Below are 17,691 nucleotides of genomic sequence, written 5' to 3'. Positions count from 1 at the left end.
CCATTACCCTATCTACATGTCCCCACAACATAATGCAGTCATAGTAATACACCCAGATAGTGATACATAAGCACACATACTCACACATACACACTACTTATATACAATTGCATATGACTGTGTACAACCACACAAGTTGGATTGTGGGGCAAAATCCTGGCCAGAGGCAGATCCTGCGAAAATAGACTTCACTGCTTGCAAGAGGGGTCAGGAGCCTATGACATGAGACAAAAATAGCATTATAAAGAAAGCCATCCCCCTCACCCTCAGTATGAAAAGGGTTAATGCCAGAAGGTAAACCTCAGGCCACCTTTCATGAGGTTGTGCATACTTTAGAGTTACTGGGGGAAGGAGATGCCACTAGTCCTAGCACAGAGTAGGTCTATGGAACATTGATTACTCCAGATCTTTTGGCCAAGATGTGCACAAAAGCCTTTATTCCTGAATTAGCTGAAGACAGAGAACAGGTTTTACAAAAAGGAGTTGGCCAATAAATTAATAAATTTTCTTTGAGTAGCTGAGTCTCTTTGGACATTGGGCGCTTCTGGCTTCCAGCTTCAAAAGGGAAGATACCAACCCCACTTCAGGTTGTTAAAGGAAAATACTCTGGGAAGAAGCTGACAAGAACGGAGCAGGCAGTCTCCATAATGTCCCTATAGCTAGCTTGTTAAGCAAGAGACTTTGGGGAACTGGCCGCTGGGTGAGAAGTAGGACTGTATGGTACAAGGGCTGTTCTACACAGGTAGCGTGGGGATGGCATTGTATGGCTTGAAGGGAGGCAGAATAGACATCTCTGGTTTTTCCTTTTCTCACCTTCTTTAAGGGATGCTGTAATTGCTGCCAGCAAGAGAATCCAGAGGTTAGAGATGACACCACTCTTTTCTCCTCAGAGAGAGGGGGGACTGGGCTAGAATTATATCTATCTGTTCCGTTAAACATTGTTAGTCTAGGGGGTGTGATGTGCAGGTTCAGGCTAGCTTCTGATGGCTGTTTCATTAGTGAGTGAAGCAAGATCCCGTGATTTCTATCTAAAGCTTGACTCCTACACACACACAGCAATAATCAAAGAAACCCATTTATCCAAATCATAGCAAAACAGAAACCAGAGAAAGTGTATATAGGAGAACATATACCAGATAATATAGAGTGAAGGAGCTCTCCTATTGGAAGTGAGCTAATTCAGCTTAACCAAGAGAGAGAGAGTCCTCGATCTCACCCAAGGGGAAGTTCCCTGAAGTCTGATCCCAAAGCATTCTTTGGGACTGGTAGCCAGGAATATCAATGCCTGGAGGTCATGACTGGCCTTCTGACCCAGGAGAAACTGGGTGGTAAGGCTTCCTTTCCTGTTGTATAGCTCCACATGACCTTGCCACACTGATAGCCATCTGTTCCCCTTCTGGCTTGGCTATCACACACAATCTGACTGACCTGTGAAAGGTTTAGTGTTCTGTAGTAGTAAGGGAAAAGCAGACATCAGCTGAAATGGCTACGATGTCTTACAGGAAGACCCTACTAAAGGGTACAGTTCTTAAATGGCACTGAGCACATTCACAATGGTCACTCCTTGCTGAATGGTCCTAGACAGTTTACTCTCTAATCTTCCAGGGGTGGGGGGTTGGTTGCCAAGCAGCCACCATCTCCAGAAATATCACCAAAAGCACTAGCAGAGGCACCGAGGCCAGTCCTGGCTCACATTCTTCTGCACTGCTGATGCTCGGTTTCAATGAGATTACTCCATTGCAGTCCAGCCCAAGTGTTCTAACTCTTCTGGGCTGTGCCTGACTCAGGTCAACCCCTTGGTAGTTTAGGTTCAATATTGGAATTAAATGAGACATTCAACAATTAACAAAGGCAGATTTACTTAGCCATAGCTGGGTGAAGATATTCAACAAGGGTGAGTATCAGGACACTGAAAGCTGATTTCACTGAGTGACATTCCTCTGCCTCTGAGTCGCCCACAGTGGTTTTCTAGTCAAACCTCAGAGAATAATTGGAGCTCTTCCTGGTTGTTTCATGCTCAGGGGACGAGGAAGTGAGGTCAACAGCCTGAACCTTTGGGCTCTGCCACCTATATGACCGTGGGCATTACTGGCCTTTCCCAGCCTCATTTTTCTCATCTGTAAAATGTACTAGATAACCTTTAAGGTCCCTTTTAAGTCTATGAGTCCTATTGAATTAGATCTCAGGATCGCAGAATGAAAGGAGGCTGTGGCTACAGCTTCCTCCTAGGTCATTCTAAGCCAATAGTTAGGCACCCCTAAGGGTTCCCTTTGTCCTGTCTCTAACACCCCTTCCCCAAGTGCATCCAAGTTCTTCAGCCTTTGAGAGGAGGAGAAATTGAGATTGTTTGCTCCATTTGGCCAATCACTGAGTTAATCAGTTCCTCTAAGGTTGAAGACAGGGAGGACTGGAGTTGAGTGTGAAGGTCCTGAAGTTCTAATTGAATTACCTGGATTTGTGTTAGCACTTGGTCTTGGAGGTGTTTTTCCATGCTTTAAAGGAGAGGATCATTTGGGAGCTTATGTTTTTCCCCACACCTACCTCATGAGGTTGTTGTAAAGATGACTGAGGTAATATTTGTAAAGTGCTTAGCACAGTACCTAGCACACAGTAGGTGCTCCTGCTTGTTTCCTGCCTCCCTTCCATGCTCAGTATATGTTTCAAGGCCACCAGTTCTTGGTTGAGCACAAAAGAAGAAAGAGGCAGTGATTGAGATAAGAGCTGAGATTCCTCTGCAAGCAGCCTTGATCCATGGATCTTTCCCAGAACACAGAGTGACCATGAGGATAAGAGCCTTGGTATTTGTTACAAATGTGGTTATGTGGGGTGAGCATAAAAGGAGCTGGAAACTCTGGGGTTCACTGCTTTGTCTAGGGAAGCATTCCATGTCAAGCCTGAGGGACTCTGAGAATCCCAGTCATGACAGCAGGTGATGAGGTAGGGAAAGGTGAATGGAAAAGAGGAAGGGAAAGCAGTGTTGAGGGATTAATGTGATTGAAGAGAAAGTTGTGTTAATAAGTAGTGATGAATGTTGCTGAGATTCAGTAACTCCCTTAGAACTGCCCCAGTATCATACCCTCCTACCTTTGCAGTGTAGCCTTTGCAATAGAGTAAAGTATTTAAAGATATGTCATCTGGAACTTGGCTCAATTCTAGAAGCTGAAGGCTTGGAAGGCAAATGAAGAAATGAATGGGGAGAAAGCTGAAAGGGTTCTTTGGAGCTGGAGACACAACAGGGGCCACGAAGGAGTGGAGTTATCCAGGAGAGCTGAGCCATGTGAGTGGGGCAGGTTGAATGTTCTAACTGTGTGTCATGGTTCCAAGGAAACCACTGGGGAGCAGCAGGGTAAAGTTTTTTTGTTTCTTTGTTTTGTTTTGAAGTTCAAGTTTAGGGGGAGTGTTCTGTGGAGGAGAAACTTAGAGACTGAGCCTGTCATGTGGTCTTTGGTAAAACATGACTGACATCTCAAGTGCAAGGGAAGCAGCAGCCCATAATAGCAAAGGATAAAATCACCAGAATTGAAGTTAGAAGTCACTACTTTGAGTTTTCACTCTGCCACAGATGAGGTATATATAACGTTGTGATAGGGTGCTTGGGTGCCTGTGTTTGGACCTCAGTTTCTCCCTAGCCTCAGAAACACTATCCCTGGCAGTTCCCCCCCCCCCCCCCCCCCGTCCCCCCATCCCCAGCCCAAGGACAGTGTGCCTAGCAATTACTCATTAGTGAGCCCTAGCAAGATCTTTCTCTCTCTCCCTGGTGCACTTACTAATTGGACCTGAAGGAATTATTAGTTTGAACTGGCTTTGCACTGGGTCATAAAAATATTCTTACCCACTAGACTATCTATACTATGACCCTATCTCATTATCCAGCTCCTGGACTCCTCATTATCTGTATTTTAGACCTAAGACACATATATACTCCCTACATCTATCTTGTCAAAGAAGACATTGATTGATGGCAAATTGGGCGATTCTCAGTTGCCCCTGAGTGCTAGTTAACTTAGTGAAGTAGCAGGCCTAAAACCATACCTCCATGTGGCCCCTGTTGTGGGCTTTTCCTAGTGACCTCTGGGTAAAACACCTGCACAGTAGATACAAAAAGTACATGTTCCTTTAAGAACTGACTACTCCTTAACCACTCCCTAATCCAACCTGAATTACTGAGTTAGCATATTTGGCCCATGTTTCACTATATTTTATCTTATATAAACTTTCACTCTACCCCTCTAAAGTCCCAGGTTCCTTAAGAATCTTTGCCTGCTGAAAAGCATAACAGTAAATCTTTGCCAACTTGGCTCAAAAAATGCTTGAGTCTGTGAATTCATTCCAGAGGACCCTGTCCTTCAGTCTGTTCTTTGAGGGGTCTCAACCTCTCAGACCTCAACACTTGGGTTTTATCTCTCTAATAAACTGTAATATGTGCTTCACCTGCCTCACAGGGATATTACACAACTCAAGTGATATTAATGGTTGTGAAAAACCTCTGTAACCATAAATACCAAAGACTATTTTGATGATTCTATAAGTCCCTTGACACTAATGGCTTTGCAAATGATAAGAATAGGATAGCAATAACAACAATAATGTAGATATTGCAGGGCAGCATTGTATTTCCCTGCAGTCAGGGGACATGTTTGCTGTGGTTGGTATGGAATTCTCAGTGGCCAGGATATTCTGAGGGGAAATGTACCCTGTGAGTGGCAATGTACCCTAAAATAATCCTACCCTTGGTCATCCTTAGGTCTAGAGTAGGTTTGGGCAAAATTTTCTAGTCCCCAAATCCTGTAATGTAGAAATGGAGAAGAAGGGAAGTCTGGCAGATAAGCTATCTCTTACTGATGGATGGCAGGGGAAGAGAATCACAGATAGGTCTGATTTCTTAGAATAGTTAGGTAATATGGGACATTAGTGATCATGGAAGTAAGGTGGCCACAATGGTCCAATAGAGGGTACAGGATACCAGGAAAGGACCCTGAAAACCATTGCCCTGGGGTTGCTCTGATGAGAGCAAAGAGCTGAAAGAAGCAGGTTGCCCTGACCCTAAGGTAAAGTCAGCTCCTTCCCAATTCTTTAGGAGACATCATGTAGTCAGGAAGCTGTTCTGAATCCTGGCTCTGCAAATCACTGATTTGGTGGTCTTAGGGAAGCTACCTCACTCTCTGTTCTCAGCATCGTTATCTACCAAGTGCTGACACTTCATAAGGCTTTTGTGAGGATAAAAGGATATTAAGGTGTGAGGAAGCCTTTAGAAAAAAAAAGGCAGAAAGCAATATGCAAATATTAGGGGTGAATATTATCTGGACATGGGTCAGTACTGGTCCTGGGCTCTAGAGGAGATGCATTCCATCATTGGTGACCAGAGTGGTTCTGCATCAACCCCACTTCCAAGGCTCCTGCCTGAAAGATGAAAGCTTCAGGAGACAGTCAGCTGTCTGCTTAGTACGTGCTCCATGATGTTCCCAAGGGGCCTTGGGTTAATCCAACAGAAATGTTTCGTCCTTTTATCCTCAAGTTCCTGCCATAGTCTGGGACTATTCTACACCATCAACTGCAGATTCTGTGTGTACATAAGCATATGCCTGTGTATATGTAGAAAAAGAGAAAGATCTCAGTGTTATACGTATTTGCATATGTGAATTCTCTGTTTTACTGTAACTGAATGGGGAGAAAAGTTCCACCCCGAGGGAACCAACCCCTAAATGTCAGAAGTCAGCAATGACCACAGTGATGTCTTTTCTAAAGTGCTTTCTCTTCTCTCTTCCCTCCTCCCTCCTCCCTCCTCCCTCTTTCATCCTTCATGCAGTCCTCTCTCTCCTCTGTGTATGCAGCCAGAAGCTCCGTTGAGGTGCTGGGTGAGCACCTACATTGTGGGAGAACAGTGTCCTTGGAATATCAATAAAAAGAATGCCATAATAGTAAGAAACATAAAAATAATAATTATATATTCAGTTTGCATAGCAAGTAATGGTTTACAAGGCAATTTGCATACATAATCTCACATCAACAAAGCCCAGGCCTCTGTTCTTCCACTCACTAACTGAGGATTTGGCACTTCTTTCCTTGGCAGTATTACAAATGATATTCTTGTCTCCTTGTAGGGTTCCACCTACAGGTTTTCTTCAGCTGTGAGTTTTCATACTGAGGTCATTACCACCTGTGGCCTTTGGATCTGGATCTAGAAAGAGAAGGCATCTATGTGGGTGCTAGGCTACTGGAAGATGTTGAGGCTAGAGAGAGGTAAGGGCAGCAGAGATGCTAGAGATTAGGGAAGATTCCTCCCATTGACCCTGCGGTGGCCATTGATATAATGGTGAGATCTGAACCAGTGAAATAATCAGATATGTCTCAGAATAACTTGGTATGTTTCACCTATCTACCTCGATGGGTATCAGAATTTCCTGAAAAGTCTCCAGGTAGGAGGCAAGTCAGTGCAAGGATTTTCATGTGTAATTGAGAAAGACTTCTGGGACAGGAGGAGCACTGAGCAGATTTGAAGACTCCAAGAACAGGATGTGATATAGAGAGTTGAGGAGGTGTTTTGTTTAACCTTGACCCACCTGCCACCCTAGGAGGACAGAAAGTATATTATATGCTTTCTTCCCTATGTTCTCCACCCCACCCCACACCCATTTATCCCCCAGATTAAATTATATAACAAGGAATGACAAAAGCAACCTTGGAGAGACAGATACAATGCAACCTGAGGAGCTTAGCATGTGGCTATGGGGATATGGAGAGAGGTTGGTCCTACCTCTTAACCATGGTGATATGAGGGTATCATGAAACAATAATGTGCATCAGATCTTGGGGCACCAAATATGGAAGCCACCTTCTGTCCAGCTTTTTTGAGTAATTGTCAAATGCCAGAAGCATGGGGGTCCATTAGTGCTCAGGGCCAAGAGTTACTGCCCCAGTTTTCCAAAGCCTAGGGACAGTTCTGCATTTCCTGAAAAGTCTGTGTCAGGGAATTTGGGACTAGAGAAATGCTTTTGCTTACCTTCTTTTCAGGGTCAATGTGATCTAAGGAGGGCTGGAAATTACTGTAGGTGGAATCCATGTAAAGAGAATCTTCTGGTTCTAGAGGGAGGGAGAACAGAGAGGAAGGTGGCGTGGTTGGGAAGGTAGACTTTTATTTCACATTTTCTCTTCCCCCAACCTGCTCAGTGCTTTGCACTACCACTTTCTTGCTGTCTTGGAAGCTGTGTGGGGCCCAGCGTTTTAGAATGGGGAACTGCCTTTCCTCCCTCAAAGTCCTCTGACATTCCTTACAAGTGCCTCCCTGTAGCCACTAAGAACCCAAAGAAGGCTGCTGTACCTTCACAGATGTCAAAGCCTGTATTCTGAAAGCTCCCAGGAGCTGGTCCTCCATCCTCTTCATGCCATTTATACACTTGATCCAGCCTGGCCTTCTGCCTGTTGACAAAAATGCCAGAGTGACCCCCCACCCCTATCCGAACTGAGGGCTCAGCACAATGCCCATAACATTCAGACGAGCTACGTTTTGGGGAGATGGCCTGAAGAGCATCCAGTCTATCTGTGACTTCCTTCAGATCATCTTTCCTCCCAACCCTCAATGGCCATCCTGAAGATATGAAGAATTACAAAGGCCAAAGATTACAACCTGGAATGTAAGAAGGAGAGGTAGACAGAAAAACCTGGAAAGACCTACATGGTCTGATGCTGAGTGAAGTGAGCAGAACCCAGAGGACTTTGTACACAATAACAGCCACGTTATGCAATGACTAGGATTGTTAAACTGAACCCTTCTCAGCATTACAAGCATGTAAGACATCTCCAGAGGCCTTGGGATGGAAAATGCTGTCCACATGCAACGAAAGACCTGTGGAAGTCGAATTGCTATTACTTATTTTTACTTTCTGTTGAGTTTTGTTTCATCTTTCTGATGGTTCCTCCTATTGGTTTTAATATTTACTTACAACGTCACTAATGTGAAAATATGTTCAATAGGAATGTAAATGTAAAACCTATATCAGATTGTTCGCCGTGTTGGGGAGGGTGGGGGGGAGGAAGGGGGAGAAAAATTTTCAACTCAAAAGCATATGGAAGTGATTGTTGATAAATCAATAAATTAATCTAAAAAAACCAACCAACAAGTAGAGGTAGAGATGGCTCACCTTTGGATCTTCCTCCGGGACATGTACATGAAGACAGAGAGGGCAACGATGGTGAGCACCAGCACTGCCCCTAAGGTGCCCACTAACCCATACACCAGGTTCTTACTGGTGCTGAAGTCACAGGTTTCTCCCCAGTACCAGTGTGTATCTGTTGTGAAACAGCTGTTGAATGATAGTAAAGGTAGGAGAGAAAGAAGATTTTAGTCAAGATCATGGACACTTTCTTCTAACTCTACCCAATCTCCAGCACTGGCCCTTTGATCCCATGGAGAAAGGACTGTGAAGAGGGTAAAGATGTGTGCAGGTTGTAGGAACTAGGATATAGGAGATAGGGGTCTGGTCAAGGGGCCCCAGGAGAAGGAAATGTGAGCTGGATGGGGATGGAGTCCAGCTTCAAGGAAAATGGGCCTAGAACTATCTGGGAGCTATGATTTTGTGTGTTAGGGTATGACTACTTGTGATACAGGAGGGTTCCGAAGCTAATGCAGTAGTTTACAGCTTAACCCAAATGCACAGGACTTATTGATCATAGAGATGAGAAAAGAGGCTTAGACAGGTTAAATGTGTACTCAGAGCCACTCAAAAAGGTCATAGTAGACTCAAAACTGAATTCGTATAATCTAATTCCAGCTCCAGGGGTATTTCTGCATGCACATGGATGCCCAAAATGAGGGAGAGCACTTAGGAATGACCGGACACCTTAGAGGCATTGCTTGGCCTCCAAGAGGTGTCATGTGATTCTCTTGCCCTCCCTCTTGTAAACACAATCAGGTCAGCAACCACAGTATAAAGGCCAGTTTTGGAATACTAACCTAGAAGTTCTGTGTACTTTTGACTTAATCTGTCTATAAGTCTATAGTCTATAAGCAACCTCAGAATGGGAGAGAAGCTAGTGCCTTCATAATGATTATCCACCTCTGCTTCCCCAGGTCAGGTATGCTGCCCCGTGAGTGTTGTAACAGTGTTTCCTGTTCCCAGAGTTTGTTCCCTGTCAGCTCCATGTGCAAGGGTGAGGGTAGGGAATTGCTCCAACTGAAGTGTACCCATAGTCCTCATCACATGTTAAGAATTCATCACTAATCACTCTTTCAACCTCTAACTCATCTTCAGATACCCCAGCACAATGTATCCAGACAAAACTCTATTTTCATTTTTCCCATGTATCTACCACCACATGAGGGACACCCTCCCCAACCCTCTACATCAATCCTGCTCTTCCCCTCTTCAAATCTGCTCAGTGCTCCTTCCCTTCCCAGAAGTCTTCTTCAGTTACACATGCTAGTCCTTCCATTGACTTGCCCCCTGCCTGGGGTCTTTTCAGGAAAGATGCAGTCAGGGGCATTGTGAGGCTCAAATAAGATAATGGATGTAGAGCACTTCACAAACCCCAAAGCACCATCTAAATGCCTTAATAGTATTATTGGTTTCCAGGCTGGGATGCCTTCTTTCCCTGAGCCTTCTACTGCCCTCTTGCTGAGTTCAAACAGTGTTTATAGAGCAATACTAAAGTGCACTGGGAAATGAGTTTAACAACTTGGCTGTCTGGGTGGAAAAGTATGCACACACACACTTAAGTTAAATCTGCATTATTAGCACTTTCTTCAGTCTAGAGAACCCACAAAACAAGAAATCAAGCCCTAATTTGTATGTGGCATTGCCATTTCTGAGGTATGATTGCTCACACTGAAAACTGGAGCAAGTTACACCAGTTTGAGCTGGCTCCTGGCACACCCCTGGCAGCAACTGATAATTTCTTTGCTTTTATGTTAGGATGATTTGGGTTTTGTGCTTTTTTCTTCTTTGTGTGGGTGTGTGCTCCTTCACATTTGGATGGTGGCTACCATATTCCTTCCATTCAGACTGGGAGCTCTCCAAGAGCTGTCCAAGAGAGTGAACATGGTTTTCTTTGTCAGCTCCCTGAGGGCAGGGGCCAAGTCAGATGGCAGGCAGTGAGAGGGCACTCTTACCAGTAAGAGGCTAGGATTGTTATAGATGTGACCACAGGGTTTAAGCCTGCCTAGATCAAGACCTGCTCCTCTGGAGGGATAGGGGGAAATGTGGTTCAGGGATGCAGTCCGGGGAGGGCCCAGATGGGCCTAGGAGAAGGAAGGAGGCTATTAGGAGGGCCTGGGAACTCACAAGCATCGAGGCCCTATCCGAGACCCACTCTGCTGGAACAGACACTTTCCCTGGTTGCAGTCCAGTGATGAGTTGAAGCCTTGCATGCATCTGTTAATACACTCTGGTGTTTCGTCCTTGTAGTCAATGTAGAAGAATTCCTTAAATTCTCCAGCAGTCTCTTGGCATTCCACTAAGGGAGAAAGTCAAGGGAATAAATAGTACAAAGGAAGAACTCTTCACCCAGGGTGGGCTCCAGAGCTTACCCCAACCCCTGCCCCACTTCTGCTTTAGGTTTACATACCCAGAGGATCATAGGAAACTATAAGCTCATCCACTGATGTCTCGTTGGGGTTGAAACATAATATTTCTGTGAAAGAGTAAAACCAAGAGTAAATCTCCCCTTGTCTCAGGGCTTTTCTGTTGAAGGCTTCCTCTCCAAGAGTGGGGGATAAGCCAGACCCTCAGGCTTCAGATACTCAGCCCTTTGAAATTCTTTCCTTCCCTGAATTTTTTCCCATTTCCATTTCTATTTCCATTTCCAGTTGTGCTCAGAAGCATTTTTTCCTGCTTAGTGAGCTCCACCAGCCTTTTTCCACAAGCCCACCTCATCGTGGCACTGTGGCTACCGAGAGTCTCCTGCAAGAAGCTGGTTTTTTGATAGTTGGGCTATAATATCTCTGAATCTACACCTTTTCTTTATCTTAAGGGGAGCTTAGCATAGAGTTTTGGGCCTCAAGTTAGGAAGTCCTGGGCTTAACTCTTGACTCAGATGCTTACTAGCTGTCTGATCCTGGGCAAGTCACTTACTCTCTGCCTCAGTTTCCTCATCTGTAAAGTGGGGGTAATGATAGCACCTGCCTCCCAGGGTTATTGTGAGGATCAAATGAAATATTTGTAATGTGCTTAGCACAGTGCGTGGCATATGATAGGTGCCTAATAAATGCTTGTTCCTTCCTTCCCACATTTCTGATTGTCATTTCCTCAAAGTAGGTGAGCCCCGATTTGGGTATGAGACCTCTCCAGTTGGGACTTTATCTGCCTTGGGTTCTGTCGTCTTACCCCTTCTCCCTCAGATGAGAGAGAGAGAGGCAGGGTCATGCAAAAGTGATAGTTTGAGACAATGAGCTCCCTGCAAGATCTCTTCCTTCCTTGTGTCTCAGGAGATTCAATACAATTTAACAGACATTTATTAATTGCCTACTGTGTACAAAAGGATAGATGATATGGTAGAAAGGCTAAAGGACTGAGGTGGGAGTTAGGAAGACCTGGGTTCAAATCCAGCCATACTTGATGTGAGGCCACAAGCAAGTCACTTAACTTCTCAGTGGCCGAGGCAAGTCTAAGACTTTATCACAAAGGAGATGAGAATCTGTATTGGTGGAGTTAGGTTCCACACTGGAAGTTCCCTGACACTGATGAAATCCTAGGTCTGCACCCAAAAGAAAATGGGAAGAACATTGAGCTGAGGTGCTGGGGAAGATGCCACCCTCCTGGAATTTACAGTGGTAGAAAAATAAAAACACAGAGATATGGCAAACACTTAATTTGTGATAGCCGTTTTAGAGAGGCCTTATGTCTTCAAGGCCTGAGGTGGGGGTAGGAGGGGGAGAGGTGGTTAGGTACAAGGAACCCAAGGGCAGGTTTTCCCAGGGAAGTGGCTTTTGAATTGGCTTTTAAAGGAGGGGTAAAAATTCACCAAATACAAAGGGAGAGGGAAGACATCACAGACACGGGGACTGACCCTGGGGGAACAAAGGCAAGTGTAGAGGCAGTTTATGCATCGTGTATGTAGAGGGAGGTAATAAGAGAAAAACTTGAGCAGGGGTGAGATGGGGCACTTACCTGTGCAGTTTGTGTCTCCTTGCTCAATGATTACTGTTGTAATTGTTTCCTCTACCTTCTTTGCACTAGTCTCCAATTCTGTCATGTAATCTGGGGTGAAACTTGTTGACAGGATCACATCATACTCCACCAGTATACTGCCATTTCTGAGAAGAGAAGAGACAAGGTCATCTCATGATCTTCTCAATGCCTGAGTAGGGTTGGTAACCAGGCCAACCTAACAACCACATTGAATGTCTACTCTTAACAAACCCTCTTCCCTCTAGAGGAAACTCCCTTCATGGAGATAGGGGACAACCTGGAACATCCTTTATCCAGGTGTCATTCAGAATTCAGACTCATAGCCACACCTTTCTTGGCCTTCCTCATCCTCCACTCCTCATTCTCACTTACCCCAGTTGCCAAATGTTGTTGTTTCTTTTTCTCCAGCATCTCTTTGGTATACCCCTTCACTCTCGTAATACAGCCACGGCCTGAGCTCAGACCTTTATCACCTCTAGCCTAGACTATTGCAATAGCCTTCTAACTGGTCTCCTTGCTTCACATCTCTCCCCATTCCAATCCATTCTCCACAGAACTGTCAGAATGATTTGCCTAAAATAAAATTCTGACCATGTCACCTCCCTACACGATAAACTGTAGTGACTCTATTTAACCCTAGAATGAAATAATGAATTCGTGTTTGGCATTTAAAGGTCATTACAACCTGATCCTTCCTATCTTTCTAGTCTTCTTACACGTTGCTTCTACTTTTTACATCATGTATACGAATGTACGTGAACTGCACATTCCAACCATGTACAGGCCTTCTTGCTGTTCCTTAAACACACACTCCATCTCCCATGAATAGGACTTTGCTCTGCTGTCCCCGGTGCCTAGAATGCTCCTCTGCTTCATCTCTTCCTCTTAGAATCCCTGTTTTCCTTCAAAACTCAAACACTACCTTCTGTTGGAGGCATCCCCTGTTCTCCCTTCTCTCTCATGCATCTTCAGCTGCTAGTGATTTCTTCTCCAAGGTTACCTTGGTCTACTCTTACATTTATCTTAGATTTACGTATTGCTCTAGATGTTGTAGAAGCCCACGAGAAGGCAGGGGCTATTGTGCTTTTTCTTTGTATTCTCAGCAAGCACAGTGTGGTCTTGTTGACTGATTGATTTATCCTTGAAGGATGTTGAGGTGAGGAAGGTGAATACTCCCGACTAATAGGGCACCCATACCATCTAACTTCCCACTCTACATGGCTCTGGTTCTCCAAAGATGGCAGAGACTTACGAAAGCTTCTTGATCTCCACACCAACATAGTGAGAGACGTTTTGGAAAATGGTATCCATCTGAAAGGCAAAGAGGTCACTGGGTTATCTAAATAGTCAAAATCATGGTATTCTTTAGCCCCACTCCCTTTCTGTCACTCCCCCTCTCTAAAATAGCCCTTCCTCTTAGCAGAGGCCTATGAGAATCAACCTGTGTGAAAGTAGACTCTGGACAGAAAGTGTTTAAAGCACAGAAGTACCATAGAGGACATGGGAGAGCAATGTCTCCATGGAAGGGTTAGGCAGATGCTGCCATTACCTAACCTAATGTCCTCCCTTTATTCTTGTGATGTCCCTGAGTTCAGCTGACCTCCTCAAGGGCTACCACCTGTGTGTTTCAAGAATGGAGCTCCCAGAGCCAGCAGTGGGGAGGCCTGGAAAGGATGAGTGAGTCAGGAAAACCGAAACAAGCCAGGACTAGTTTGCTATTCCACTGTCCACTGATTCCTTCATGAGGTGAGAATCCAGGTCTCTTCCAGAAGAGGAATATACTCCAGCTCCATCCCAATTACCATTCATGTTGTCCAATATCAGCTAGGCTCTCCTGCAGCAAGCAGTTGTTCCCCCCCATAATTAATTCCGTATCTTAATTTCCACAGAAGCTTTTCCAAACCTTCTGTTCCCTCCTCAAGTCTCCCACATATACACCTCTCTTGATCACTGTTAGCTGAGCCTTTATTGAGAAAATGTAGGCCATTCTCTGTGAGCTTCCTCTTTTCCCTTGATCTTCATCTCAAAACTAGATATCACCTCCTACTCTCTCCTTCTTTCTCCATATTCTCTGACACAGAAGTGGCCTTTCTGCCTGCGAAGGCCAGCTTCTTTCCTTGTATACCTCATTCTATCACATCTCAGTTTCTCCAGTAAATTATATCCTCAATCATCTATCTCCTCACTCTCTCACAAATCTCCAACCTCTCTTTATCTACTGATTTCTCTGTTTTTTTAAAAAACAAAAACAGCTTTTACTAGACTCTACTGTCCCATCAAACTACCTTCTTATAGTTCTCTTCCCTTTCTGTCAAACTCTTTCAAAAATGTTTTTACACCTGCTGCTGCCTCAGTCCTCAGCCCTTTTCAGTCTGGCTTCCAACCTCATTATTCCAACTGAAACTACCCTCTCAAAAATCACTAGGTCTCTCTAAATTGCCAAATCTGTGGTCTTTTTTCAACGTCCTCCTTCTTTTTGACCTATCTGCTGCATTTGACACAGTTGACCACCCTCCCCTGGGAGGCTCTCTCCTGTATAGGGTTTCATTACATTATTCTCCTTGCTTCTACTGTCTGACTATCCCTTCAGTCTCCATTGCTAGCCACCTCTCTTCCAAACTTCCCTATTTCTGTTGAAGACACCACCATTCTTCTAGTCCCCCCAGTTTCATAACCTTGACATTATCCACGACCCCTCATTCTCCATCAACTGATATATTTCATCTTTTGCCAAACCTTCTCTTTGTCAGGTCTCTCACAACTGTCTGTCCCAAACATTACTGTCAAAGTAATTTTCCTTAAGCATAGATCTGACCTTTGTACTCAGTCAACCCCAGTACCTTTTGATTGCCTCTAGGATAAAATATCAACTCCTCTGTTTCACTTTGAAAACCCTTCACAACCTGGTTCCAATTAATATTTCAGTATCTTTGAACATTCCTTCTCTTTCTGTTGTTGTTTAGTTGTTTTTCAGTTGTGTTCTACTCTTCTTGACCCCATTTGGGTTTCCTTAGCAAAGACATTGGAATGATTTGCCATTTCCTTCTCCAGTGCATTTTACAGTTGAGGAAACTGAGGAAAACAGTGTTAAGTGACTTGCCCAGGATGATACAACTAGTGTGTGAGTCCAGATTTGAAGTTAGGAAGATCAGGCCCAGTACTCTATCCACTGTGCCACCTGGCAGCCCTTGCCTTCCCACATTCTGCTATGTAACCAAATGGAATTTGTCCCTGTTCCTCACACATGACACTTCATTTCCCATCTCCTCTGCACTGGTCATTCTCCTATTCCTGGAAAGCACTACCTCCTGGCCTTCAGCTTACAAAGTCTCTTCCTTTAAAGCCCTATGTGACCCCTCCTTCCCAATTGCTGCTAATCCTCTTCCTCCTCCCAAACTACTTCATAGTTAATTGGCACATTGTAGGCAGTTAATAAATGTTTGTTGATTGATTCAAAAATTCAGATAATTTGGAGGATTCTTATTTTCTAAATGTTAAGAGGGAAAAGACAACTTATAAGGGAAAAAGCATCAAGATATGATGGAATTAAAAGAGATAAACAACTGCTGAATTAAAACTGAGTGTGCATACTCGAAGGAATGGGCCTTCATTTGCCAGTCTTCCTCTCCCACCACCCCATCTTACACTAGTACTCTCCCATGCCTAGCACATAGTAGTATATGATTGTTGATTAACTGAGAAAATTCAGATAATTTGGAAGATTCTTGTTTTCTGAATAAGGAAGAAAAGACAGCTTGTAGGAGGGAAAGCAGTGAAATATACCAGAATTATTAACAATAAATGAACAATAAGAAGGAAGTTTTATATATATTATCTCATTTGACTCTCCAAATAACCTTGTAAGCTATAATAATAACAATAATAATAGTTAGGATTTAGATAGCATTTTAAGGTTTACCAAGCACTTTCCAAATATTATCTTACTTGTCTTCACAACAACTCTGGGAGGTAAGTGAGGAATCTATGGAATGTATTATAGATGAGGAAAGCTGAAGCTGAGACAGGTTAAGTGCTTTGCCCAGGGTCGCAGAACTAGTATCTGAAGCCAGATTTGAACGCAGGTCTTCCTGACTCCAGGTGCAAACTGGCAGTCATAAAAGTGAAGTGACTTGTCCAGGTAAAATGGCTTATAAGTTGTCAGGACAGTTCTCTAAATCATCCTACTCCTGCTGCAGACCTCCTCCCACTATTCAGTTTTAGTTGAAATGGTAAGATTGAGACACAGGAGCAGAGTGAAAGACACTAAGAGATGGAGGCAGAGAATCTAATGGATAAAGCACTGACCTGGGTGTTATGGGAGTCCTGGTTCGAATTTTTGTTTCTGCCATTAACTGGTTATGTAACCTTAGGCAAGTGACTTAACTTAAGTAAGTCACTTAACTCTTCTGGATCCCCTCTATGAAATCAGGGAATGTAGTAGATGACCTCTAAGGTTCCTGCCAAATCCGGTGGTCTTATGACCCATTGATCCTATACCTGTGTTTTGAACAGTTCAGCGAAACTCTTGTAGGCATCCGAAGATGTGTTTTCTAAGTCCTTTGTAAATTCCATATTGGTCACAGTCACTTTCACTCCCACGGTAGCATTGACCTCTTCTGGAGGAGTTCCTGGTGGAAATGGACTTGATTATGAGCATACAAATCATTCAGAATGAACCCTCTCTATCCCCCGTGCTTTGTGACCTTCCACCTTGTCCCTGAGGATTGTTCGGGTACCTTTCGTCCCCTTTCACTCCCCTATACTCACCTCAGCTGTTGATGAAGCTATGCTCAGAGCCCTGAGACCCAGAGATGTTTGGCTTACCTATGGGAAGGCTGTCTGAAACCAATTCACACTTAGTGCCATAGAAGAGGACACTGCAGATGCATTTGATTCCATCCCAGGTGCCCCCATTCTCGCACACAATGTCCTTCTCCTCACATTGCTCTCCATTGTAACCAGTGGGACAGATGCAAGAGTTTCCACTCCAACTACCTCCATTTAAGCATATCACTGAAAGAAGTAAGATACTCAATGCAGTATGGAGAGGGGGAGAAGTGGAGGAAAGAAAGTGGTAGGAGAACAAAGCAAAAGGTTTGGGAGAGAAAAAAATGAGTTTTTAGGGGAAGAGAAAAGTGAAGAGACCAGAGAAAGAGATGCAGACTGTGTGAGACTTCGACATGGAGAGAGAGGGTCAAAGATATTTTGCCTGGACTCACTCCCATTTCCTTATACTCACTTTATACTTTCCCAGAATCACTTTCCAGTGATTCTGAACCCCTAGCTATTGATGTACACATCACCATCTCCCCATCCCTTAAACCCCAGATGTGTCTGCTCCTTCCACTGTCCTGAAGAATGCTTCCTTCGTAACTAATAAAGTCCCTTAACCTTAAATTTCTTCCTTTTTCAGTCATCTCTTTTTCTGGACTTATGACACAACTTCCTCCTGATAACACCACTTTCCACCATTTCCAGTACTCACATAAAGAGTCCTCCTCATTTTCTTTCATTCATATATATTCCCTCAGTATCTCCCCCTTTACTCCAGTCTCAGATAAAGAGGTGG

At 44.1% G+C, this 17,691-nt stretch overlaps 1 protein-coding gene across 2 annotated transcripts; it reads right to left on the bottom strand.

Annotated features, from left to right (window-relative positions):
- Positions 1–5,928: 5,928 nt before the first annotated feature.
- LOC110194244 (mucin-17-like) lies at positions 5,929–17,488 on the bottom strand. Of its 2 annotated transcripts, XM_078155585.1 has the most exons (9): positions 16,620–17,488; positions 13,375–13,433; positions 12,102–12,247; positions 10,561–10,626; positions 10,278–10,449; positions 8,139–8,300; positions 7,319–7,416; positions 7,001–7,080; positions 5,929–6,178 (listed from the first exon to the last, which is right to left on the bottom strand). In XM_078155585.1, exons 1-9 carry the CDS (start codon positions 16,692–16,694, stop codon positions 6,137–6,139), a joined length of 900 nt encoding a protein of 299 aa, XP_078011711.1. In that variant the 5' UTR covers positions 16,695–17,488; the 3' UTR covers positions 5,929–6,136. The 2 variants fall into 2 exon arrangements, with proteins under 2 accessions (XP_078011711.1, XP_078011710.1); XM_078155584.1 differs by lacking the exon at positions 5,929–6,178 and having other exon boundaries at positions 6,641–7,080.
- Between the last annotated feature and the right edge of the window lie 203 nt (positions 17,489–17,691).

The sequence above is a fragment of the Phascolarctos cinereus genome, unplaced genomic scaffold (assembly GCF_003287225.1).
Source record: "Phascolarctos cinereus isolate Bilbo 61053 unplaced genomic scaffold, phaCin_HiC Scaffold_5;HRSCAF=322, whole genome shotgun sequence".
In the NCBI taxonomy this organism is placed as follows: domain Eukaryota; kingdom Metazoa; phylum Chordata; class Mammalia; order Diprotodontia; family Phascolarctidae; genus Phascolarctos; species Phascolarctos cinereus.
Note: the sequence above shows the minus strand (reverse complement) of the source record. Positions and strands in the feature narration are given on the sequence as shown.